The sequence below is a fragment of the Uranotaenia lowii genome, chromosome 3 (assembly GCF_029784155.1).
Source record: "Uranotaenia lowii strain MFRU-FL chromosome 3, ASM2978415v1, whole genome shotgun sequence".
NCBI lineage: Eukaryota > Metazoa > Arthropoda > Insecta > Diptera > Culicidae > Uranotaenia > Uranotaenia lowii.
Genome location: NC_073693.1, coordinates 268,964,511 through 268,992,087, shown reverse-complemented (window position 1 = coordinate 268,992,087; position 27,577 = coordinate 268,964,511). Strand labels below are relative to the sequence as shown.

General features: G+C 38.0%; 3 protein-coding genes across 14 annotated transcripts in view; all 3 read right to left on the bottom strand.

The window, feature by feature from the left end:
- LOC129754228 (uncharacterized protein ZK1073.1) overlaps nucleotides 1-27,577 on the bottom strand; it is a 327,678-nt gene that overhangs the window by 250,808 nt on the left and 49,293 nt on the right. The window contains exons 2-3 of one of the 3 annotated variants that reach the window (XM_055750150.1): nucleotides 20,380-20,423; nucleotides 19,733-20,070 (exon numbers count right to left, since the gene is read on the bottom strand). In XM_055750150.1, coding sequence (XP_055606125.1) covers nucleotides 19,733-19,822 — 90 coding nt within the window. In that variant the 5' untranslated portion in view covers nucleotides 19,823-20,070; nucleotides 20,380-20,423. The remainder of the gene's footprint in view (nucleotides 1-19,732; nucleotides 20,071-20,379; nucleotides 20,424-27,577) is intronic. The other 2 variants (XM_055750151.1, XM_055750152.1) reach the window with 2 other exon arrangements.
- Nucleotides 4,169-10,381, bottom strand: LOC129754227 (uncharacterized). Of its 10 annotated transcripts, none has more exons than XR_008738984.1 (4): nucleotides 5,424-10,381; nucleotides 5,269-5,364; nucleotides 5,131-5,200; nucleotides 4,169-5,041 (listed from the first exon to the last, which is right to left on the bottom strand). XR_008738984.1 is itself a non-coding variant. In XM_055750147.1 (4 exons), exon 4 carries the CDS (start codon nucleotides 8,446-8,448, stop codon nucleotides 7,288-7,290), a length of 1,161 nt encoding a protein of 386 aa, XP_055606122.1. In that variant the 5' UTR covers nucleotides 8,449-9,600; nucleotides 9,690-9,759; nucleotides 9,828-9,923; nucleotides 9,983-10,381; the 3' UTR covers nucleotides 4,169-7,287. The 10 variants fall into 10 exon arrangements, 5 of the variants coding, with proteins under 5 accessions (XP_055606122.1, XP_055606123.1, XP_055606121.1 ...); XM_055750147.1 differs by having other exon boundaries at nucleotides 4,169-9,600; nucleotides 9,690-9,759; nucleotides 9,828-9,923; nucleotides 9,983-10,381; XR_008738985.1 differs by having other exon boundaries at nucleotides 4,169-4,868; nucleotides 4,974-5,041; nucleotides 5,131-10,381.
- On the bottom strand, nucleotides 21,380-26,665 carry LOC129753396 (uncharacterized). Its single transcript, XM_055749215.1, has one exon. The coding sequence runs from the start codon at nucleotides 26,663-26,665 to the stop codon at nucleotides 21,380-21,382; it is 5,286 nt and encodes a 1,761-aa protein (XP_055605190.1).

Sequence of the window (27,577 nt, the reverse complement as noted above, 5' to 3'; positions counted from 1 at the left end):
ATATTCAAATTGTTTGCTAAATCAAATAAATACTCAATTTTTCTTTGAAAATTTTCAGATTTTGGGTTCAAAAACGATTTGTTAGAGTATATAAAAAACACAAACATCAATTTTACTTCGATTCTTAGATACGATTTCAACACTGCTGCTGTGATTCGATGAAAACATTAAATTTTAAGTAATTTATTTCATGTTCCTCTTGTCTGTTTGAGAATAATGCCGAAACTCTGTTCTTTTTAATTTTAAAAAAAATTGTCCAGACCCGGCCTTGTTGATTCAACTGGAAGAAATCATGGTATTCTTAAAATTAAAGATCATCGTGGCAACTATTCTGAAGAAATCTAGCTAAAATTTGATATTCATTTGATTCAATATAAAATAAGCAATTTCATATAGCTTGGCACATGTTTTGACATGTTTTGTCCCAGATTCACAAGAAACCAATCTCTTTGGTGGTAAACGTCCTAGAAACGAAAATTCATCTGATGTCCTTCTAACTATTGATGACATTTTGAAAATCAAAGAGATCTCTACTTTAAGAAGATCTGATCAACATACATCTGGTTGAAAATAATCGGTTCAAAAACACAAGTAGTATTAAGATGGAAGAAGTAGAAGAAAAATGAAATTGTCGCTTTTTGATTTCTATTGAAAACTTAACAGAATATTCGACCGAATATTCGGCCGAATATTCCTTTGGCCGAAAAGTTGAAAAGTTCATACATCTCTACTTTTGCTAGTGTAGGGGTCTTCCAGTTCTCCAGCAAACCGCCTCACCACTTCAAAAAGTGCAAGTCCGTCTGAATCTAGGCTATTTATGTGGTCCTTGAAAGTCAATCTGGAATCCAGTTTAACGCCCAAAGCTTGTACGTTGAAAACTCTGCTTATGTCTTCTCCGTCTAGCTAGAGAGTAAGTATGCAGGATCGATGTAAAGCTCCTCGTAAACATCGTAGGACCGTCACTAGTGCGTCTTTTGTCGCTAATCTGCTTTCATCAAGAATCGACTCTCCCGCACTTTTGGAAGTTCTTCCACTTAGCATGCGACCTCGAGGTTACGGGGCCAACTCTGCGATAATTGGTGTCATTAATACTTTCAATCGCTTCTCAGAGAATTTGGATTTTGAAGTTTCTAAGGTTGTATTCCGAAGAAGAATTCTTAGTGTTCAAAGTTTAGTGTAGATTTGTATTTGTAGTTAGTTTCTTAATTTTAAAATATCATTTGGATCAATATATGATCTGTTGATTTAATAATAAATAAATAAATAAATAAAGAAATGATATGGCTGCGCACTTTGAGCCGTTCAGTTTCCGTTTTGTTCTGGTCCTAAAATCTGTGAACGTATTATTCAAATCACGTTGAAGTTTTTCGCAATCATTCATTCTTTTAACAGGCATGAATAATTTTACATCGTTGGCATAGATAAGCACAAATGCGTCCGAAAGCACTTCTGGTAAGCCGTTCATCAATAGATTGAAGAGGAGGGCCCCCAAGTGACTACCTTGAGGTACTTCTGAGGACGCTTTATATGGTTACTAACTAATTGAATTTACCAATACGAATTGTTGTCTGTTCATTAGGTAGCTCTTTATCCAACTTAGAATGTTTCCTCCTATATCTTTTTTTGAAGACTCTTCCAAGATTTCAGCTACCCCTGCTACGTCAATAGCTTTTGAAATGTCAGTGTAAATGCAGTCCACTTGATATTCCATAACCATCCAATTCAACACACGGGTAGTGAATTCGCACAGATTAGTTACCACTGATCGTTTCTTAAAGAAATCCTGTGTTCGATTATAGGATATAGCCGTTGATAAATTAGCTTTTCAAAAAGTTTGGTTAATGCTGAGAGTACAGCCACTCCTCTGTAGTTCTTTGCCAAATGTCTCGATCCTTTTCATGAATTGGAGTCACTCGTGATAGCTTCCAAATGGATGGAAATAATCCTGCAAAGCCGCTGCAACAAGCTTTCGGGGATCGGTATTCCATCAGAACCAGTTGATTTAGTAGAGTCTAGATTTTCAATACCTGCCTCTATTTCGAGAATCGTCAAACTAATCTCATCTACTAGGGGGTCTTATGGAGTTACTAATAAACCAGAGGCTTCCGATGACTGGTAACTTGTGTTAAAAAAATCTGCAAAAAGTTGAGCGGAGCTTTGGGAATCCGTAGATGTACTGTCTCTACACTTTATGTTCACGAATTTTTGTTAATTTTTCTTTTTCGAATTGATGAATTTCCAAAACTGTTCCGGACTGGATTTAATTTCACTTTCGATTTTTGAAATATAAACCGAATAGGATTCACAATGTGCATCTTTGAACATTATAGAAGTTATAGCAAATCGCTGCTATTTCTACAGATTACGAAATTACATAAGAATCTCAAGTCTAAATCAAACATAATCATCTTAAAAAAAGACATACACCGTCTTAGCCGATTTAGGCTTTACAGACTGAATAAATGACGTGGACAACTTAAGATTAACATTTAACACCCAGTACCGAGATGGGAATCGAACCCATGCCATCAGTGGACCAGCGATTATCGTCTTACCACGCTAACCACTCGACCACCGAGACGTACAGCTTCTCTTATCAAATGAAGAATGTTTGGTGGAAAATAACGATTTTTTAAAATTATATAAAATTTACATATTTTACATATTTCAACTCCCATTTACTGACATTTACATTTTTCTCTACAAAAAATTTGGACGATAGCCTGTAACATTGTCTAAATTATCTGAGTCAATTTTTAAATCACACTGGCATTGAAAATTTGCCGGCAAGTAGCATTTTTCCAAAAATAGTTATTTTTGCTTCAAAATCAAGGAAACTTTAACATTTTTTACCCTATGCTACCGGACTTGCCTTAACATTTAATACAAAGAGAAAGGTCCAGTCTGGCCCGGTTGACCGGATTTCATTTAAAAAAGCCCGGATTTTGACCGAATTTTTCCATTTTGTTTGCTAAATCAAACATAAATTTAGTTTTTATAAGTTTTGGATTTTCAGTATTAAACCGATTTTTTAGCAAGTTTAAGCAAAATAATAAGGATCGATTTCTGGAGGATGAAAATAGAGAATAAGTCAAATAAAAAAAAATAAAATTCAACGATATGACTGAACATTTTCGACAAACTCAAAACAACTCGTTATTCGTTGAGTTGTTAAAATAAAATATTCCATTAAAAAATCTTCATTCTATATTTTTGGGAACACTACGTAAACCTTTTATTAGTACCTAATTAGGAGAAAACAACTTTATTTTGGTTTAATTGATTTTAAAAAAAAAACACGTTAAGAATGTATTCAGTTAGTTTGAGAACAGGATCGTGAAATTGTTAAAACTAAAATAGAAAAATTTAAACGTTAGAAAATCTTCTCTTCTTCCTTTCATGCTTGGATTTAGGTATCAAGAAGTAGCTTAGCGGAATTTAGAATATAAAAAGGTTAGCTTTGTAGAACTATAACCCATGTTTTTATCCAAAACTCAGTATCAGAAGTAACAAAAATTTGATTCAAAAGCATCTTCAAACACAAGAAGCTCGGAAAAATAAAATATTGGAAAAGAAAAATGTTAATCAAGAAATCCAAAACAAAAAAGAGGGGTTTGAACCAGATTTCACTACTCAGAAAAAAGGAAAATATAAAATTATAATGATACTAATCATTGGTTTTCACTAAAATGTAACAAAAAATGATAAATAATTAAGATTTGCGAAGAAAATGTTTGAATTCAATTAAAGATCACAATTAAAATCAAACTATTGAATCAACGTTATATAAATTACGTTCAACGTTTTAATTACATATTTCAAAAGACAGATTTTGAATATTGATTCCAAATGGCAAAAACATTCATAATTTTTTGATAATATTTCAAAATGTAAATTGGAAAGATGATCTTATAATTTAGAGTGTTTAAGTAAATTTGCACAACAAAACTAAACAAAACCAATTTTAGCCCCTGAAGATAGGCACCACCAATAACATTTCTTCTAATTTAGTCCCGCAAAACGGGGTAACATTGATCACCGGGGTAACTTAGATCAACATGAAATGTGTCCACATAATCATCAATAACAAAGGAGAATAGTGCGAGGGCCTGGGGAATTGAAGTGTGGCAAAATTTCAATGTTAATGTGTAACTCGCGGTTGCTCAGCGGGTGGGTGGTTTTTTCTGGTGGGTGGAATTCGGTGAAATGAGTGGGACTCAGGGTCGGATTTTCTACGGATGTCACTTGCAGGGCTACTTTCTCCCTTGAGAAACTCAGATAGAGATGTCCAAGAGGCGGGATGGCAAACCTGTGCTACACATGCGAGTGGTACCTCGCATGTTACCAACCGTTGTCGGACGAGATAAACCCGAAAGACCAAAGTGCAAACAATTTGTTGGAACACCTCAGAGGGAGGCATGGGATAAAACGTTATTTCGATAGCAAACTAAATGTGGCTGTAAATCCAACTAAAAATAACTAGACAGGAGGGCTAATTTTGGACATTACAAAGCGCTTATTTATTAATGGCATGGGCCCTAAACCTGAGACGTCACTGTCGTTATATACTTGCTGTTTGATGTAGTTTCCAAGCTCTGACCTACGGGTCGGAAATTTTCTTCTTCGAACGGGCAGCTACCTTGGCGATTACACACCAGTTTCGGCGTCCCGAAACGGTGTTGTTTTTCAGCTGATGTCAACGGTGTTCAGTTTCGATGAAAGTTGAACCGAAGTAAGGTTAGGTTCACTTTAGGACTTGTAGCTTCTTGTCCTGGCGAAGACCTTTTTGGTTTTTGGTCTCGACGGCTGCCCAACGAGGTCGATCTGGAGCTTGACCGGAAATATAAAAAGAAAAAGGTCCTCTGGACCTGACAGAGCAATTACTACACCTGTGACGTCATATTTGTGACCACATGTTTTTCTTACAATTATTTTCACAATTTCTACATATTTACATTTTACAATTTTTTTACCTTTTTCTTTAGTATCTGGTTTTAGTATGTTTCGTTGTATCTTCGTTGTGACGTTTCACGATTTTAAGCTGTTCAATTACAATAAACATTACTTAAAAAAACATATCACCACATGGTTTTTAACTTTTCTTTTAAAAGCATAACTTTTGATTTTTACCTTTAAATACACACAACGATTCAATGTCTTTTTAATTTGTTGTTTTAACACATTTTAACGAAGGTTTTAGCTGTTTAACGCAAAAACATAATTTAGTTGAGTTTATGTCAAAGTACCGCATGTTACTTTCATACGTACTATTTTTGTTAACAACTTTTGTGTATTTTAGTTTTCCGTTTTCTTCTGTGATAACTTTTTATTTGTGAACGTCTCGTTTTTTGTATAGCTTTTATCCTGTAATTTTAGTTAAATATATTTAGTATTCTTTACACCACTTTTAAATCAACTTTTACTTTTTAAACTAAGACACGGCGCGCACTTCTTAGCTCTACGGCGTTCACCAACGGAAAGAGCTTGCACTTGCTAGGTCGATAAAATGAACAAATTCTAAATACACCATTCATCCGACCGTCGCACGGAAACACGTCAGCAACTTTATTGGACGTGCGCGACGTTGATTGGGTGATAACACTTCCTCGCAAAAGCACAAGTGTGTTCATCCGACGCCCATGGGCCTCTCCCGCGAGAGAAGTGGCTGCGTGCCGATAGGGTAAGGAGGTAAAATGGAAGGAATCCTCTGTGAGCTGAGGTAACTCGCTAAGTGAGCTAGCGGTGTTTGTTGACATTTTTAAATCAGGGTTGTAGGTCAAAATTGGGTAAAGTGTCGAAGATACTTTAATGGATTGTAACGAACGGTTACATTACCCCATCGTCCCTCCTCAAAATGAATGATTCTTCATTCATTTTGTTATCAGGGAGATGAATGCAACTCGGTCCCTTGAAACAATTTTCATTTTGAATTTAATCAAAACATAAATTTTATTTTTGGTTCTTAATACGCGCCACACTGCCTATTTCGCGATCATCATGTGATCGGAACAGCATCGCGTAACTCAGTGTATCTCACCAGATCTCACTGAAGTTGTTTTATTATTGTTGGCGACCACTCACGGAAACGCCAAAATAGAATGTAAACAATGTAATTATTTGTCGAATCGATTCGTAGTTTGTTTTTTTTTCTCTATGTTAGCACCGGTGCAATAAGTTGATGCATTCTTGGGTAAGTTTCTGGCTTATTTTCTCAAATAAGATCCTCGAGAGCTCTATTATTTGCAGCTTAGTAACACTATTTCGTTTATCTATCCCTTATCTTTTTCAGCTAAAACTGCGAAGAGGAACAATTCGGAAAGGCCGAAACTGGTTCCCAAAAATCATCAGGTAAGTTGTATTGTTTTGGTGCTAGCTATTTTGCTACAACACCTATGAAGAATAAGCTGATATCCAGCTACAAAATTCTTACTTTCGTTCGTTTTTCTCTGTATCTCTTTCTAGTCTTCGCATCTCATTGACGATTCAAATGGTCGAGACGGAAGGAAATCAACAGCAGATGTTCCGAAAGGTAAGTTTTATGTATCGTTAAGCCTCTTGGGCAGGTACTGATAAATGTTCTTGTTCGTTTTCCTTCTCTTTGCAGGTTTGCAGTCGAGATATCGATGAAAATCTACTGTGACACCCGGGTGGATTAGGGCCCGGAATCCATTTCACAAATCCTAGGAAATTCCTTCTACTAAAATATACTCGATAGGTTCCGATTTCTCTTTCTAATTGATTTTTTCTCGTTTTAGATTCTAAGAATAAACTGGTTAACCATATGCAAGTGCGTTTCTCTAAATGAATTCCGAAATTCCCTCAATCGCGATATTCACCTGAATGGGGAAGGAGCAAACGTAGGATTTGATGTTTTCCCTGTAGATGATCAGAACAATTTAAAATCAGTGATGCGAATATTGATAGGAACAAATCCTAATTGGTATTTCAATCCTGTGAACTATATTTCAACCAGATCTCGCGATTGTTCAAGGTACTGATGAAGTTCAACAAAGATTGCGACCACAAGCAAAAGGTTGTTTTGAAGTTAGGTCAAAGATAATAAGTTTTTAGTTTTTATGGACATATTCGGTAGTATTTTGATTTGAAATATTAAATGTACTAAAAGAAATGTTTAGCCAGCATTCTAACAGCTTAGTCAAGAGTGACTTTTAATCATTCACGCTTAGTGAAAATCATTGAGTATAAGTAAGAATCAAAATTTCGGTTTAGGATTCGATCATTAATCGGGGCGAATACATGCGAATCTCTGATAGGTTCTTTGGCCTGCTATGAACGTTTTCGGTTTGGTGGTTCAAATTCATTCTCGCGTATTGAAATTTTCGATGAAGTTTCTAAGTTCCTCTCGCGTATGAATTTCATTCGTCGAAGCGCGCGGACACGGATTTGCAGACTTCTATTTAGGTCTGGGGTCGACACGTTGTCGAACGACGATTGTAGAATCAGCCAGTTTCTCGATCTGGGTGATAATCGCGTTGTTTCGGTAATTACAAAAATATCACGAAATTTTTTCTTTACTTTACGTTTCAGGTAACGGCGTACTATTACGTTGTTGAGAATATTATAAGCATCAATCAAACCTCCTAGGTTTTCCTTCGATTTGAGATTTCGAACTATCGCGAGCGTTGCATTGTCGTTATCAAACTTGGGACACGGATGTTTCGTTTTCATTCCGAAGGTTAGTCGTTCCCGGAAGGCAAATTCATCGTTTCCTAAGCCGAGTCTAAACCAAGCTTTAGCCGAACTTAGAAAACAATTATTTGCCCACCGGGGCAGACCGCGATGTGTCGAATTACCGGAAGTGCTATCGCGAACGAAAAACCTGACCGTGTCGTTGTTTTGAATGTCGTGAAATAAGTTCTTTTTCGGAATTAGTCGACCATAGTGCGAGCTACGAAAACCGTTATTTTTACTACCGCGGTGTGGGAATTGAGATCGTCTTAAGCCAGAGTGCGATTCTAATTCCGAAACGTAATTATCGGGACATTCGAGTAGGATCAAAACTTTCTCATGGACTTTCGAATCTGATACGGTACGCGATCGATTCTGCGTGGATTTCGCGACGGGTTCTAAAAAACACGATGTAGCTTCAAAATTCCTAAACATGTGGTCACCGCATTTCTTCCCGGCAAATCTGGGTGGTTCGTTGTTACTTCCGGGCTGTTTTTGATTGTTCTTGTCGCTGTTAGGAGAATATTTTACATTCGAGCTTCGGGACGAATGTATTTCTCTAGAATGCTTGTCGGTTTTTTCGCTTAGCAGAGAATTTGCTTGCTTTAGAGCAACCAAAAACCAAGAAACGGAAATGACCTGATCTCTAATGCTGAACTTTACCGGGACTACGTTGCTCAAATCATTTGATTCTGCTATTGCCAGAGGTCTTGAACATCTGCGCAAATAGTGAGCTAAACTCTTCTCGGGAGTTTTCATTTTTGAAGTCTAGTAGCACTAGCCTGACTGGGCTTGAATTTTCCTGGTTTTCTGAAATACTACGTTGCGATATCCGCTCCGTGGCTCTAGAGTTTCTCTAAAATAGAAATCAAAAGATTAGTATCCGATATATTAGTTTGTCGTTTGGAGAACGATTAGAAAATCAAACAGGATTCTGTTTGCTCGCCTCTCCTCGGGGTTTTAAGAAAATGTAACCGTGCGACGACGATAGTTTTTTTTTTTGATCGGGCGCCAAATTGTAACTCGCGGTTGCTCAGCGGGTGGGTGGTTTTTTCTGGTGGGTGGAATTCGGTGAAATGAGTGGGACTCAGGGTCGGATTTTCTACGGATGTCACTTGCAGGGCTACTTTCTCCCTTGAGAAACTCAGATAGAGATGTCCAAGAGGCGGGATGGCAAACCTGTGCTACACATGCGAGTGGTACCTCGCATGTTACCAACCGTTGTCGGACGAGATAAACCCGAAAGACCAAAGTGCAAACAATTTGTTGGAACACCTCAGAGGGAGGCATGGGATAAAACGTTATTTCGATAGCAAACTAAATGTGGCTGTAAATCCAACTAAAAATAACTAGACAGGAGGGCTAATTTTGGACATTACAAAGCGCTTATTTATTAATGGCATGGGCCCTAAACCTGAGACGTCACTGTCGTTATATACTTGCTGTTTGATGTAGTTTCCAAGCTCTGACCTACGGGTCGGAAATTTTCTTCTTCGAACGGGCAGCTACCTTGGCGATTACACACCAGTTTCGGCGTCCCGAAACGGTGTTGTTTTTCAGCTGATGTCAACGGTGTTCAGTTTCGATGAAAGTTGAACCGAAGTAAGGTTAGGTTCACTTTAGGACTTGTAGCTTCTTGTCCTGGCGAAGACCTTTTTGGTTTTTGGTCTCGACGGCTGCCCAACGAGGTCGATCTGGAGCTTGACCGGAAATATAAAAAGAAAAAGGTCCTCTGGACCTGACAGAGCAATTACTACACCTGTGACGTCATATTTGTGACCACATGTTTTTCTTACAATTATTTTCACAATTTCTACATATTTACATTTTACAATTTTTTTACCTTTTTCTTTAGTATCTGGTTTTAGTATGTTTCGTTGTATCTTCGTTGTGACGTTTCACGATTTTAAGCTGTTCAATTACAATAAACATTACTTAAAAAAACATATCACCACATGGTTTTTAACTTTTCTTTTAAAAGCATAACTTTTGATTTTTACCTTTAAATACACACAACGATTCAATGTCTTTTTAATTTGTTGTTTTAACACATTTTAACGAAGGTTTTAGCTGTTTAACGCAAAAACATAATTTAGTTGAGTTTATGTCAAAGTACCGCATGTTACTTTCATACGTACTATTTTTGTTAACAACTTTTGTGTATTTTAGTTTTCCGTTTTCTTCTGTGATAACTTTTTATTTGTGAACGTCTCGTTTTTTGTATAGCTTTTATCCTGTAATTTTAGTTAAATATATTTAGTATTCTTTACACCACTTTTAAATCAACTTTTACTTTTTAAACTAAGACACGGCGCGCACTTCTTAGCTCTACGGCGTTCACCAACGGAAAGAGCTTGCACTTGCTAGGTCGATAAAATGAACAAATTCTAAATACACCATTCATCCGACCGTCGCACGGAAACACGTCAGCAACTTTATTGGACGTGCGCGACGTTGATTGGGTGATAACACTTCCTCGCAAAAGCACAAGTGTGTTCATCCGACGCCCATGGGCCTCTCCCGCGAGAGAAGTGGCTGCGTGCCGATAGGGTAAGGAGGTAAAATGGAAGGAATCCTCTGTGAGCTGAGGTAACTCGCTAAGTGAGCTAGCGGTGTTTGTTGACATTTTTAAATCAGGGTTGTAGGTCAAAATTGGGTAAAGTGTCGAAGATACTTTAATGGATTGTAACGAACGGTTACAAATGTTAAAAATTTGGCCCTTTAATTTATGCAACATCATTGTCCATCTTTCGATTTTAATGGTTGTTCGACCTCAACACATTAAGGACCGCGATGTTGTTTGTTTTTTGACCGCGAAGAAATTTAAACCAAGAAACATCGGAATTTAGTATTGTATATCTCAGAAATCACAGGGCTAAAAGTTACCAATTTAGTATCTTTGAGCCATCGAAAGTGTTGTGTTCAATTTTGTAGAGTTTCATGATTAATTTTATATCATTCGAGTTTGTTCCGAACTGCCTTAACGATTGATAAACTAGCATTCGTGAATATTACGAAGGTGTTTTGTATCCTTAATTATCAAGAAAACACGTTAAAACCGTCGAAATAGAGACTGATCAATGTTATTCCAAAGAAAATTCAAAACAGAGACTGAATAAATTTTTAAGTCAAATTTAAAGTAGTCTAATAAATTTCTGCAACCATGTTTAACTTTCAAAGGAGTCCAGCACTGGTTTTAAAAATATGAAACATGCCACATTCCTCTAAACAGAAAAAAACGAAAAATATTGAAAAAAGTGATCAATCTTACCCCGCTTAACGCTACGTGATGAAAAATATGATAGCAGGGAATTGGAATGAACAAAAAAAAATTTCTGCGGACGAAAAGCAACGCATTGATCCACGTTCAATATGATGGAAGCCAATTGACACATTCCTCGATTAATAAGCCACTGTCTTTATTCAACAAAAATATCTGTTTAAAAATAGATAGGTACTTAGTAGAAAAACAAAGCTAATTTTATTCTTTGATCGAGTTTTGTTAAGATCCACTCAATATAAGGTTGCCAGAACTTTTCCAGCTCATACCCGAGCCGAGCAAATCCGGACGTTTTGAAACAAAAAAAACCTAGCAAAATCCGGGCACTTGATTTCAAAATTTTCAACCTAAATAATGGGCTATATCCGGGCAAGTTTAGTAAAAATACAGCAAATTATCAACAAACAAGAAAAAAAAACCATTGTAAAACTAAATTTTTTTTATCGAAATACATTTCAGATTTCTAATTGCATTAAGGCTTTAATAAAATCATTCATGATTATTTTGACAAAATTTTCACAAAGATTTTCGGTTTCTGTTGCAAAAATCTAAAACTATAATTACTTAATAAGTGATTTTTGTTCGTTTTGGCAAAATAAAGTGAACAAATTCTGGAAAAATCTGGGTATTTTTCAACAAATTCAGGGTTACCAGGCCGGACCAGACTAATTCTAAATTTTGTATTGAATTTCCGGGCAAGTCCAGATAAAACCTGACAATCTGGCAAGCACAACTTAATATAATTTGGCATATTATACGCAATACGGCAATATTATACGAACAATCCGAAAACTGTCCCGATTTACCCCGTTTACGGTACAAATTCAGTTTCATGAACATAAATAATGATATACCTTCTACTTAAATGAACATTATTTTTGTGAAAATTCAAAAGTTCAACAAAGTTTGCCGGGTCAGCAATTTTTTCAAATATTTTCAACGAATAATCGAACTAATAAAAGGGCTATTAAAAAACAAAGACCCCGAAAAAAATTGCCCTGGACCCCCCGAGATTCTTATCCGAACGTGGCATTGAGCAAAATTTTATTTATAGCTTCACGTTAACTAAAAGTAAAAAAAAGAACCAAGAACATAAATCATTGATATATTAACTTAACTTGCCGAAGCTACACTTTTACAGAGTAGGTACGTAAGAATGGCGCTTTCGCTCAATTGAAAGAACAATTCTGATTAACATAACTTGACTCGAGAGAGAAGATTCTACAGACTGAAGGAAGTGCCGATAGGTCATTAATAGTGCACCTTTAATGTTTACCAGGATTGAAACATGATCTTCTTAAGACATCTGGCTGGCCCCAGTGCTCGTCTCCGGTGACACAAAAAGAGAATCCTTACGCTGGCTGGCACTGGCGAAAGCAACCAAGGAAAGCCATCAACAGTCAGGAGTAGATTGTTTATGTTTCTTACTTAGAGTTGTCAATTTCTCTAGGAAAAATCTGAATGAAAACAGATAAACTCTGAAGTTTGTAAGGATTGTTTTATTCTGTGTAAAAATGTGTCCGTTTAAAAATAACTATAATTAAAAAAGCTGTTCAACACTGTTAACTTCTCTTTTAATGGAACGGAACCCCCGGTTCTGCGAAGAAAGCTCACTCATTCGGTATTCATTTGCTCGGCAGGCAGGCATACATGAATTATGCTAAGTGCACTCGAGCAAGAGGGAAAATGACTGCATACTTGCATTGTGCCCGGTGTTGCATGTTTCGATTGAAAATTCTGACATTTCGCATTCTTGCGAGAAAATGTGCTTAACGGCACCTCCTTGGAAGAAGAAGGGGAGAAATTTCTTGTGTGTGTCTTGACAGAATGATAAACTATTCACTTACGCCTTCAACGGTTGATGTTCCAGACAGCTGGTGGAATGAGCTCATAATTAGTTGAAGAAATTATTCCAAAACTACAAGAAATGATTTAGCGTACTAAATCTCGCAATGAAAAAAAAAACACTATTTTTTAAGGTACCATTTTTTTAATACTTATTTAAACTTAGAATGAATTAGACTAAAAAAAGTAATTTCGTAAATAATACTTTAGTTTCTTAAAAAGGTTAAAAAAATTCTTTTTTGGTTCGTTTTTATTTCTCATGTTGTTGGGTTTTTAAACACAACACAGTTTAACCCACATTAAAGAACAACTTCGAAAAAGGAGACATTTTTTTCCCATTTCGCATCCTTCAATGTGTTGTCAATTTGCAATAACTTCTGATTCAGAGTGGGATGACTTTTTCTTTATTTCCTTCTTTACCACTCTTAGGACGTGGAGGCGTGTGTTTATTGATAAGGTTCACTCTCTGGAGCCACCATACCATACCGGTTCATTTCATTTATACATTCGGTAGACAAGGTCCATTTTCATTCGTCGTCATCAAAAGCGAAAATGGGAAATATAGAAATAAAAACTTTTTCCCTCCATACACCGTTTGAAGATGTCCAGCCGTTGTGTTGTCTTAGAAATGAGACGTGTTTAAATGACTGGCTTGCCGTTTCCTTTTTTCCGAAACAAAAAAAAAACAGCTTTCAAGTTAGAATAGCATCCTTTGGGTATCTTTCAACGGGTCGTCGTGATGTCCACATCTGCTCCTGCAGTAGACCAGCAATGGTTTTTACTATGAAAGTTGTCGTCCATCCCCCCACACAACCGGAAACTCGATAGGCCACGTAGCGACATCGTGGCTGTTAGTTGTGAGTGGAAGTAGTGAAATAGCCCTCTCTGGCGTATGGCTTAGCTCTTTGGCAGTGGCCCTGCCTAGAAATATAGTAGAAGGCACAACATAAACACATAGGCTAGCTAGGCTTGAAATGAGGACCCTCACTAACGGAAACTACCGGGCAGCAAATAATACCCGGTACAAAGAGGAAGCACAACTTATTTCGAACTCGGTCATTTTTATGCTTCTGGTTGTGTGGGAGTTGTACCAATAGCAAACACACTAAAGGGTGCTGAGGGAAAAAAAACGAAAGAAAGTCCAAATTGCTCTCATTTCTATCTTTCATCTTCCCTAAACATAACCTATATTCGTATGTTTTGCTTACGAAGATGAAAATGGGATGATACTATGGTTATCTAGATTGTTATGAATGAAAATAGAATAGACGCCCATACACAGCAGAGCATCAATCAGAGTGGGAGTCTAACTGCTGCAGAAAGTTAATCAATTTTGTATAACAGTAACTGGATAGTACTACTTTAATTTCTAATGCAAAAGGTGATAAACAGAACGAAATATTCAAATGGGTTTATGTGAACTTGAATTTGTACACCCACAAATCAGACTTTACTCCAATAATTTAGACTTTACTCCAATAATGACCATTCTTGAAAGTGGAATTATCGGCATAAGATTCTATGCCGGACCGACATTAATGAACTTTCTTGTTGCTGGCATTGTTATCCCAGCATAACAGCATTGCATATGTCTGAAAGAAAACAAATAAAATATATCTCATAACCCATTACAAGATAAAGCAGGATGGAATCAATCAACCAGCAAGGATATTGTCGAATGATGTACCGAATGCTGTGTGAGTATGTTAACCAGCCGGCTAGAAAACAGTTTCTCGTTTTCCATTTCTATCCCATTTCCATCCAATTCCTATCCCATTCCCATTCCCGTTACTATCAAAGACAAAGGAGGATGGAAAAAAGCGTTGCGTTTTTTCTGTGATCGGGCGTGGTAGTAGAACTATGACAATAAACCTTCGTTTGCTAACTGACTCAGTTGCAACACTGGTTAAGCTATCGGGTTGGCAGTCGAAATAAGAATGTTGCGTTTGGTTTAATTCTCAGCAAAATTTACACAATCTAGATTGGAAAAATGGATCAGATAGGGCAAGGAAAATGATAGTTCAACCTTGATATAAATCGTGGATCATCTTAAATCTGGACGCATTAAAACGGGTCTTTCTCCGAGCTTTGTAAACACAATGAAAATGTTATGTACACAAAATTTAGGTTAAAAAATTAATCGTGTTTTGAAGGTTTATGTTTTTAGAAAACTAAAAATTTTGAATTGTAAAATGTAGACAAACTTATCGAAAATATTTAAAAAAATTTAAAAAATATGATTTAAGAATTTAGTAAATTCAATTAAAAATTGAAAAAAACAGTGCTTTTAAATTCGTGAAATTCATTTGAAAAACAATTAAAATATAAAGATGAAAATGATAAGATGTTTACCATTTTTCAATAAACACGTCTCACCATTATAAAAACTTATTCTTATCATCTAATTGATAGCTCAAGGGAGAAGCATTTCGGTGCTTAAGTATTAATAATTGATTTGGTAAATTTTAGCATCCTGAACTCGAATGCTTTGTCAAATTTGGACTATCACATTAAGCTTTGGTGATATGGAGTTTTAAAATGTGTCAGTTTTAAGAAAAATGAATCATAGATAACTGATTAACTATCAAACCTACATTTAAGAAAAATCTGATTCTAATTTTGTTTACTATACTTAATTAAATTAAGGAATAATATTTTGATGACGATGATGCATGTTCTAAAAAAGTAAAATCCTACAGTTTTTAGAAATTTGGAAAAAATATCATGAGGTAAAAGCTTTTATGACATTTCTGCAGAAAGTTATAAAAAACTTGATTTCATAAGACAAATTTAATGAAATGTGCAAAACGATTAGATTTGGGTTTAAAAAAATATCTGAAATTCGATTTGATATCAAACTTCTTTAAAAATTCGGTAAATGAGGAAAATGAAACATATTCTATAACTTTATTCGCAGATCTCAAAACTACTTCAAGTCTTGAGAAATGTTGATAATTGATTTAAAATTATTTTAAAATGTTATGTTTTTGTTCCTAACTTTTATCAAAAAAATGCAAAACTTTTTAAAATAATTTAACCTATTTTCAAAAATTATTTCAATAACAAGAACTGATAGAGTTTCTTATTTAGCACCCAAATTAGTCGAAATTACGTTTTAAACTCATTGCACATCGGGAAAAAAAATAAATTTTGTGACCGTGTATAATTTTTCGAAACCTTTTAAAATGTGATGTTGAGCATTGAGAAGGACAAAAAAATTTTTCTATTGAAGCTGAACTTGGTTTCTTGTTCATATCAACATAACATTTGTAATAACATAAACGATTTTTTTTAAATCAAAATTTTCTTGTAAGAAAGTAAAGGATATAAGATTTTAGATTTGTTTGCTAATTCTTTGGACCATCATAAGGGGTAAGTAATCGCCAGTGCCATGGTGTTCAACTTGTCGATGTATAAAATTAGTATTCGATGAATTAATGATTTGTTTCCAACTTGTTGTTGTTTAGTTAAACTTTTTGATCAAAACCCATCGTAAAGACGAGAAAGGGTTAATTGAATTGCAAATCGATATTTACAGTTAAAAATTAGTTTCAAATCGCGAACGTCATAAAGTCTCGTAAAATAAGATGTCTCAAGCCTAGGGTGATATCAGACCAAATTCCACCGGATGCGAGCCAAATTTCTGACTTGCTTGTTAACATTTATTTTTAAGCACCTTTTAATATCAAGTAACTTCCTGATTATACGGTGAAAAATTTACTGGGGAGATATCTTTGATGAGGTCATTCAGCTAAACTAACCAACATCTATAAAAAGTGAAAAGTCTTTCTCAATTATTCTGAATTTTTGCAGCAAAAATCAGTCAAGTTTGTCAGTAACGGTACCTTGTTTTTGGATCTTTGATTTTTAATTGATTATTTAATTTTTATTCGATAAAAAAGTTGGAAATGTTCTTCAATACTACTACTTAAAATAGGAAAATACCATATGGGTAAGGTTTCGTATGCAGTAGTGTGCTTTGTTTTCAATTTTTCCCGGGATCCCCGGAATTCCCGGGAAAAAGATCGTCAACATTCCCGATTCTCGGGAACGCTCAAATGACCGGGAAATGTACATTCTGGTTCTGGCAAATGCATGGTCTGATTTATATTGCCAGGCGCATTTTGTTTGATTTCCGGTTTCGGTAATTAATTATCGGGTTGTAGTCTTTTGTAGACCGGTGGGTAAGATTTGTTTTCGGATAGAACTAAATTTTAAAAAATGATGTGTAAGAAAGTGAAATTTGTTAAAATGCAAATGGGTTTGAAGGTAGAATTGGAAAATGGTAAGACTGATTATAATCTCTTAAAAAAAAAAACAAATGTGTTTCAAGAATGACCGGTCATTTAAAGGCTTACACACGAGCGCGGAATACCTGTTGTAGAACTCTAAATATTTGCTGGAATAACATTAGTACATGTAATGAATTTTTTAAACGGCTGCCTCACTTATTGACTCATTCCTCCATATGCAAATCTTTTTTTATTATCTTCAATTTACGCCGGGGGTCTTCAGATCTTCCCCAAAATTAAAAATTTGGTTCATTTTTTTATAATTAAAAACGAATGTTTATTTTCAGATTTCGATTGTTTTTATTTTTCGGGTTAGATTTGACTAGATTTTTTGTTAATTGATAAAACCATATTTCAAAGCTACATAACACTATTATTTTCCACCGGAAATTATTAAATAGCACATTAAAATGCATTGAAATTTATCAGCTTTTCAAATAAAAATTTAAATGGTTTTTCCCTGCTTTGTACTTTTGTTCCCACGTTATTAGAAACGTGCTCTACCTGCATATTTGAGTGCAGTTTATTTACTGTTGTTGGTTTTCGATGCAAAAAAAATATATATATATTTTTATTTCTTCCATAACTCTGAAAGGAATTGTAAGTCAAATTTGGTGTCTTCAAATGTAAGTTGCAACCTATATTGAGATTTACAATGGAATATTCTGTGATGCACACAATACTTTAAGACATCATTTAAGGCATATTTACTTTATTGTTTGTTAAAGTCATTACTAATTTTTTTAAGTTAGAAAATCTGATAAAATTTCAGTACGATTAGATGAGATATTTTATGATTTCCGTTGAAAAATCACACAGTTATGTAGCTTTGAAATATGGTTTTATTTTATTTTCAAAAAATCTAACCGAATCTAACTCGAAAAATAAAAATTTTGGAAATCTGAAATAATACATGTGTTTTAAGTCATAAAAATGTGTTTATAAGGCTGGGACAAATTTCAAATCCTTGCATTGTCACTTGGAGTTGAAACATCAACAGTTATAGTAAAAAATTATAAAAATTTTCAACAAATTGGAACAAATAGGTCAAAAGCTTGCATGCAACAAACATCTAAAAATGCTACAATTTTCGTCTTCTACAGTTTGACTTTCACTCTTTCACTTGTTTGAATTTTCGAAGAACTTATCAAATTTTCAATAAAATACTTTAAATTTTATTTCGAAAAAGCGAAGGAGGGGTGGCTGTGGGGAAGCTGGATGTGACAAAAGATTAATTTGATATTTGCTCCAGACTAATCTAAAGAATACAATTTAACTGCGAAACAGCGGTAAATCCGTGCACACATGGAGGAACATCAACAAAATTTGGAATCAGAATCAACTCTTAAATTGTATGCATCTTGGAAAAGTTTGAATTTTGTGGTTTTGTTTAATTAATTTGTTAGTATGACTTCCCTCTTAAATAGGTAGTTGTCAGTACAGTAGAACGACAGAGCTCAATCAATTTATGTTATTTTTCAAATGTGGTAATGATGCAAGGTTTGAAAAAAATTGATAATTTTTTTATGACCCTCCTTCTTTTACAAATTTCAATTTATATATAGATACGTCAAATTGAAATATAAGAATAAGTTTTAAATAAATTTTGCAACATTCATTGAAGTTAAGCGATTAGTGGAAAAAATATACATTTTTTCTTTGGTCACCACCCCCCCTTTGAAATTTCCAAAAATCACGAAGGGGGGAATAATTATAGCTTGGATTATTTTATGTAAATTTCGAAAAAAAATCAAATATCCGAAAGGTTAAAAGACCAAAAAAAAAGTTTGTCGAAGATGGAAGTTTTTTCACATTTTGTTTTCTTGATTTAATTGAATTCTCAATGAAAAAACACTTGATTCATAGGTTTTTTCAATGCAATTTTGTGACATACAAGCTAAGCTTTGGTGCAATTTATTCCAAATTATTTGTTTTTCCCGTTATTGTTTATTGTCCCAATAATCGAATCTAAAAACACTAGATTCAAGTCCGACCTGTAAAAAGCTTTTGCAGCATTCGAATTTATAGTTCGAGCAAAAAATGAAACAATCTTTAAAATCACTGTAATGTTGCCTAGATTAAAATTCAACAAAAAATTTAAACAAAATTCTTAGTTCAATAAACTGACTTAAAAATTCAAATTTGAGAAAAAAAATCCTTGCCAAAACCTAGATGTTCTTATGTTTTGCCTTTACTTACATGAGTTCATACATGTGATCTCAAAGCGTACATGGAATGATGATTTATCGAGAGAATATTAGTCTTAAACCTAGACTACGTACTACATGGAGGGAGCTATCACGTTAACCAAGGGAGAGTTTTTTTTAAACGATATATAAGCATCTAAAAGGGTGGTGCAAAATTTTGATAGCAGAAGATTAATTTTCAAACACAAGTCTAGTTCCATTTAAAATTTCCGCCTAAAAACTTTAGATACAACTAAGACTCACTACTTATTTCAAAGCGTGCTACCAAAAACAACTTCGGAACAAAGTGGGAAAGCTCTCTAATAAATTCTCGCAACTACTCTTCGTGCTATGGGAAAAATTCTACCGGAGTTCAACTAATGAGGAAAGGGGCAACGAAAAAAAAACTCCATAACCTCACCGTTGGTCAAGTGTGATACCTCGTATATTTTGTTCAGAATTCTCACCCTCTCGACCAAACTCTCAGCCCTCCGAGCGAAGGATGCTCTCCTGTCTTGGGCGGAAGTCATCCTGCAGTCTGCTTCTTTTAATCGGCTCCTTCCGGTGTTGCACTTGCACTTTCTTCGCTTCCGGTCGCTGCACCACTTAAATCTTACGGTTTCAAGCAACTGCCTCGACTTCCTACACACTTTTTTCGTTTTCTCCGTATTCAATAATGATGAGACGTTAAGCTCTTAAATATTTAAATTTCAATAGGGATCCACCCAGCGACACTTTTATTTTCACTTAAATGGAACTAAAATGAAAAGAACTTCACCTGAAATAATATTTAATTGAAAATTTCAATGCTTTAAAACACTTTTCAAAAAAACTTCGTTCTCCCAAACAATGGAGCCCTCGTTTATTATGAACGCCAACTTCCGTTCGAAGTTTATCAAGGAGCATCACATTTCTGGATTTTTTCTTCACAAAACTTAACCACTTAGGAACTTTTCCCTGCCAGCACGAGGAAAACTACCAATTACTCAAACAAGCAAGCATCACTTTCCAACACTTTGCACAGTGCTCACTTGAAAACTTCGAACATACATATGAACTCGACCTGGTATGGTGGTTCGGTACATACAATCTGGTTCGCACCAACGATAACTGCCTTCTCTGCCCCCGTTCCTGGAATGAAAAGTAAAGAAAAACAAAATTCACTGTTGATTCTAATGTGTTTACACTTTTGGGCATTTTTTTTTTCTCTTTCGAGACGCTGTTGATGTCGGAGGTCTATCAGTCTGTCCAGTTTGGTTCATCCGTCCATTAGAACCGTGTCAAGCGCTGCCAAAAGTCGACCCTTTGCCCTGAACCACAACCCCCACAGCGAAATTTGCAATTTTTTGCCCCACGCACTGCAATCGTTTGTCGGTTCAAACATGCCGATTGCGATTGTAAAGTAAACTTACCTACTTTTAGTTAGTGCGGAATTGAAATTATGGTTTCTTCCAATAAATGTTGTTGGGGTGCGGTCCAAACCCTGCTTGGACCTTGCAGTGGACTGTATTGGGGGAATTTCCCTGGGGCAAACCTTGGGCTCCTGGTTGGGTTGAGTCTTCCGTGGGGGGTGTTGGGTAGTCTCTTGTGTGGTGATAGCAGTCTCTGCACCAGGCGGCGGTAAGTAAAACTCCGATCGTTTACTAATAAGGCACACAATTTATTCACGGCAAGAAGTACACATTTATTTTGGCAAAAAAACACACTACTTTGAAACGAATTTATTAACTACGAAACTACATTAAACATATATTTAGGCAAATTATTCAAGTTTCAACGGGGTCTCATATGACCTGTGCCAAATCGCTCTTAAGACTACTGAATATAATATTATAAAATGGTGAAGATTGTTCGGGATTTTTCTTCATTTTTGTTGTTCTTCAAAAGTTTAGCTGTGAAGATCAGCTGTTTCGCTCATCATCAACGCTTTTCCTTAGGACCTTCTGCTTCGTGGGTTTCCAATTATCGACCATCGCAGCATCGTGTTAAGGGTCCATAGCTAGTCTACCAACATCCCGGCCCATCCTGAAATCGCTCGTATTTCTGAAAAGAAAGAAAAAGAACCTCGCGAACACAACGGGTGGGTGCTACTGATCTTTCTCCGAGAAACTAGGCTGCTTGTAATCTGGTTGAGACGACGCTGGTAAAACACAAAGCTTTTCGACTGGGCGCGTAGAAGGTCCTGTTGCAGTCTTCAAAGTGACGACCCTTACGACTCCATCAGGTCCTGGAAAAACTCGATCTACTCTTCCCATCTTCCAACGACTTGGTGGTAAGTTATCATCCTTGATGACAACTAGCTGTCCGATCTTGATTTCAATTGGTGTCTTCCATCTTTTGAACCGCCCTTGAAGTTGCGTCAGATATTCAACTCTCCAACGATCCCAAAAGTGCTGGATTCTTTTCTGCAACGTTTGATTGTTGTTTAACCTATTCAAGGGTACCTCGCGAACATCTCTCTCAGGTATTTGTTGTAGGGGTTCACCAATCAGAAAATGCCCCGGTGTTAGAGGCTCGAGATTGTCAGGATCATCCGTTAACGCTGTAATTGGTCTGGAGTTGAGGCAGTTTTCTACTTGCACCAGAAGCGTAGTCATGTCCTCAAATGAAACCGAGTTCTCTCCTAGCACCTTCAAAAGATGTTTTTTGGCTGATCTGACTGCTGCTTCCCAGAGTCCTCCGAAGTGAGGTGCTCCTGGGGGTATAAAGTGCCATTGGATATTGTTGTTCGCACACTCCTTCGAAACTGCTTCCTTGTGGTGATCGTTGCGCAGCAATTTGAGGATCTCTCGCAGATAATTCCGGGCTCCGACAAAGTTTGTTCCATTGTCTGAATAGATGTCCGAACAGTATCCTCTTCTACCGATGAATCGTCTTAAAGCTTGGAGAAAACGTTCTGTGGATAAATCGGACACGAGTTCTAGGTGTACAGCCTTCGTACACAGGCAAATAAAGACTGATACGTATGCCTTAACCGCTGGTTTTCTTGGAGCTGGCCGAATGTATACTGGGCCAAAATAGTCGACGCCTGTCCTTAGAAATGCTCGAGCTACGGTGACACGTGCTTGAGGTAGTTCTCCCATAAACTGCTCAATAGGGCTGGGTTTCGCTCGAAAGCATTTGATGCAATTATGCACAACCTGTCGTGGAACATTTCTGCCACCAAGTGGCCAATACTTCAGTCTCACTGTGCTAAGCAGTAGTTGAGAACCAGCATGAAGTAGCTTGATGTGATAGTACTCGAATAACATCTTAGTAAACGGGTGTTTAGCTGGTAGCACAATGGGGTGCTTCGTATTTTCCGATTCCATGGATCTTCCTAATCTGCCTCCCACGCGAATTAGTCCTTCTGATGATATTCGTGGGGTAAACCATCTAAGTGGTGAACTTCGATGTACGTTTTCGTTTTTCATTAACGCCTCCCACTCAGCAGGAAACGATTCTTGCTGGATGCAGCGGATGATAGAAAATTCTGCTAGTTCCAATTCTTCGACGGTTAGTAAATTTTTGCAGTTCTCTTCAGATTTCTTGAGAATACGCATGAGCCGCATCCAATAAGCGGTACTGCGTATTAGTTTGGTATATGACGAAAACCTTCGAACATAGTCTTCACTGAAGTCTGATACTCGACTGGTGGTTGGATGTGCGGTACGACGAATTTCCTCTTCTGCTATTTGAGACTCCAAGGTGCCTGGCTGCTCCGGATAATGATTTTGCCCTAACCATTCAGGGCCCTTCCACCAAAGACTGCATCCCTCTATCAGATTTGGGTCCATACCCCGTGAGATAAGGTCTGCTGGATTTTGCAAGCCAGGAACATGTCTCCAAGTACAGTTTTCCGTAATCGTTTGTATTTTCGCAACACGGTTAGCTACGAAAGTGGACCACGTCGCAGGAATTGCCTTCAACCATTGAAGAACACACGTAGAATCTGTCCAGAAATGCATGTCGATCTCCAATTTCAACGCTTCGCGTACCTTAACAGATAATTCCGCCGACAAAAGCGCTCCACACAGCTCTAGCCTCGGAATGGATTGGGATTTTAACGGTGCTACCTTTGATTTTGCTGCTAGCAAACATACGAGAGACCTTCCATGTTTGTCGATACTCTTGACGTAAGCGCACGCTCCATACGCACGCTCGGACGCATCCGAGAAGAAATGCAGCTCCATATTGACCGCCTCTGGTAAAACTGCACATCGCTGGATTTTCAGGTTATTCAGGATTGATAACTGTCCATGGAAACTTCGCCATTCTTCATCTACTTCAATCGGAACTGGATGATCCCAACCGAGGGTTTTCCCGTCTTCCTGCAGCCGCCATAAACGCTGCATGAAGATTTTTGCACTCGTTGTAACTGCTCCTACGAGACCGAGGGGGTCGAATAGCATAGCGATAGCTGATAGGATTTTCCGTTTAGACAACCTTTCCCTTGCCGCAATTTGTTCAATGGTGAAGTTGAAGCGAAAATAGTCCTTATGTGGCTGCCAGACCAGTCCTAATGTTTTCACCGATGGATCAGGATCCAAATTGATCTCATTGGTTTGCGGGAGAGCAAGATCCTCGATTTTCACCTCTCTTAAAGCTGCTGCTGAGTTGGATGCGAACTTCCTAAGACGGAAACCAGCACTGTCTGCGAATTTGATAAGATCTGTGCACAATTTTATTGCATCACTCTCGGTATCGGTGCCTGTGATAACATCGTCCATGTAGACGTCATCTACCAATGCCTTAGATGCGCTTGGGAATCGATTGTACTCATCGCTCGCCAGCTGTTTCAACGTTCTGGTCGCTAGAAATGGCGCAGGTTTCGTGCCATACGTCACGGTTGCCAACTCGTAGGTTTCAACCTCCTTCTTCGTATTCGTTCTCCAAAGGATGCTTTGCAGGGGCATATCAGCTTCGCATATACCAATCTGTCGAAACATCTTCTCTATGTCCGCTATAATCATGACTCGTTTCATCCGACAACGCATGATGAGAGCTCGAAGCTCGTCCTGGATTACGGGTCCAACCAATAAGGCGTCGTTCAAGGATATACCGCTACTGCTTTTGGATGATGCATCAAACACAACGCGCACCTTGGTTGTTGTGCTTGCCTGCTTTATGACCGGGTGATGAGGAAGATAAACACGTTTCTCGGGACCCACATTCGCCCTGCGCATGTGCCCGAGCTCCAGGTATTCTGCCATAAAACCGTGGTAGTGTTGACGTAGCTCTGGTTCCTTTTCCAGTCTACGTTCCAGGGACTGAAGTCGACGGAAAGCCATCTCCCGCGACTCGCCAATGGTTGCCAATATCTTTTCGTCCTTCGGTAGTGCAACGGTGTATCGCCCAGTAGAACTTCTGTACTTGGTTAGAGCAAACTGCGCCTCGCAGCGTTGCTCTTCCGGGGAATAATTGTTCGGAGACCCTATCTCCTCACAAGACCAAAAACGAGTAAGAAGTTCATCCAGATCCACCTTGGAGGCCGTATTACAGATGATGCGCGACGAAGAAGCTTGACTTTCTACCGAACCTGTCACCAACCAGCCAAACACTGACTCAATCAGCATGGGTAAACCTTCGCCCAACGGAATCTTGGTCTGACTCGGGAAAAATGAAAAGAAGTGCTGTATTCCTAGCACCATATCCAATGATGTTGATTTGAAAAACGCTGGATCTGCTAGTTCCACGCCCTGCGGGAATTTCCACGCAGAAACCGTCACGTTTGTTGTCGGTAGATCCGCGGTAACCTTGGGTAATAACAAGAAATCCATCGGCCGAGAAAAGTCCGATGTTCTTGACCGTACGACCGCTGACACCTGATGCTTGACCGTGGTATTTGATTGACCGATTCCAAGAACAGAAATGTTCGACCGTTTTCGAGACACCTTCATAAGTTGACAGAGCCCTTCTGTCATGAAGTTGCATTCGGAGCCTGAGTCCAATAAAGCCCTTGCCTGGAACACCTTGCCTGCATCGTCTTCCACTAAGACGACAGCTGTAGCTAACAGAACGGTTGAGGAATGATTCCTTGCCATGTTCGATGAAACGGATCCTGAGTTGGCGGCTGAGGTGGTTGCTGAAGCGGATTGATTACTGTTGGCAGCAGATGCGAAAGGTTGCGATGGGCGAGTAAAGTTGTTTCCTGCACTGTCGACGCGAAAGCAGACTAGCGTATGGTGTTTTCCCTTGCATTTGCGACAAACCTGGTTTGATCTGCAGTCCGAAGCTTGATGACCACGCCGAAAACAGTTTCTGCAGAGAGAATTTTGTCGCAGCAGCTTGTCTCGAGCGGAAGCACTCAACTTCAGGAACGTAGGGCAGGTGTACAACAAATGGGATTCCGGACAAGCGATGCAACTTCCGGCCATCATCTGTGCTGCGCTGTGACTTGTTCTGGCGACGTTGGGTTTCTTCGGCCATTGAAAACCTTCCTGCTTGTTATCGTGAGCCTTAGGTGGAAGCGATGCCAAGATTTTCACGCGGGTTTGGAGAAATTGGGTTAAATCTACCACCTTGTCCTGGTCCTGATGAGCACTGTGCTCTTCCCATGCCCGACGTGTTATTGGATCCAGTCTGGAGCACAACATTTCCAGCAACAACAGGTCCTTATATTCTTCCGGTTTCACCAATTGGTCCAGAGTTTGTACGACGCGTTCGAAACCTTCCAGTAGTGCCTGAATATCGACGGCCGACTCCTTAGCCACCTTGGGAAGTTTAAATAGGTTTCCAACCTGCCTGCGCTTCAACACCTTGCTGTCGTTGTACCTGGCCATTAGGATGTCCCAAGCTACTGGATAGTTCACCCTCGTAAGTGCCAACGGATCGATGAGAGCCCGCGCCTCGCCGGTGAGACAGCCCTTCAGGTAGTGGAACTTCTCAACCTCCGGTAAGTCCGTCTTGGTATGGATCAGGGATAAGTACAGGTCCCGGAAGCTGAGCCACTGGTCGATGTCACCGTCGAACGTTTGCAACTTAATTTGCGGTAGCCTGACATGCTCGATGGTTGGTTGAATTGACGAGTCCATCATACGGGTGGAATGTAGAACACTGGCACCTCCTTCCAGTTCCTTGATGCGTTCCAACATAGATGCCTTGGCGTTGTAGTACTTCGTGGTGAAATCCTGCCGTATATTGGAACATGTTGCTTCCTTCGACGAGTACTCTTCGTGCATCTCAACCTCGATCAGCGCGTCGTTGATCCGATCCCATAAATCGTCCAGTTTCTCCAGCCTAACCTGGATTTGTTGAGCTGAAGTAACTTCCCCCAGAGTGCTTGCGAAAATGGTTATTGATTTAAACATCTCCATCAACGCCTTCACCTTTGTTTGTAGATTGCGCAGCGGTGGATTCTTCGATGACAAACTTGACGCGGAAGTCGTAGCCATGGTTGTAGTTCACTCACACAAGATTCACAGGAGAAAATGCACGGTGTTAGGATTCAATTCTGACTCTAGCTTCGGCAAGGAACATACACTGTAGAGCTTAACTTACTTTAAAAAACTTAGTTCTGCACTCCTCTACAGGTAGGCTCCTCCCAATCCAAAACTTGAATGGCAGTGCGCGATGTGAATTTAGCGCCTGGAGTAACGCTTCCAAAAGGCCCTCGTTTACGCGTGATGATTGATGATTAATCTCGGTATCGATCAGACAAGTGGTGTTGTGGGCAAAATAATAATGTTGTAGTTTCCAAATTCTTAAAGCTTCGACTAGAACATATACTCTGTAGAGCTTAACTTACTTTCAAGAAAATTCAGTTGCGCCTCTCTACAGGTATAGGTATCCAAAATCCAGAAAATGAAGCTCGAAATGCGTGGGAGTACAGCTGCTCCTCGAACTACGCAAATAAAATTGGTGCGCCTCGGTTTATTCCAAAATATTTCGGGTTGACTCGGTTTGATCAGTTTAGCAGGGTGTTATGGCAAGGATAATGATTGGATGTAGTATTTGTATTTGAATATAGCTTCGGCAGGACGTATACCAACGGTTCTACTAACCTAACCGAAAAAACTATTGCGCAGCATAAAATCCAAATAGCAGAAAATCCAAAATTTCTGCTGAACGGTGTACTTGCCGATCCAATGCAGTACAAATAAATAGGCAAATGCACAATTATGTACATTCAAACATCCAACTCGTTCGAATAGGGATATGTTGCACCATACAGTTGTGTTTGTGAGGTATAATTGACAGAGATCAGTATTTGCTAAGTCCAGCAACGGCCGGTCATATACTAAAACGAAGTGCGTAGTGTTTTCACTAACCTGACCGAAAAACAGGTGGTTCTCGGGAAATTCGGT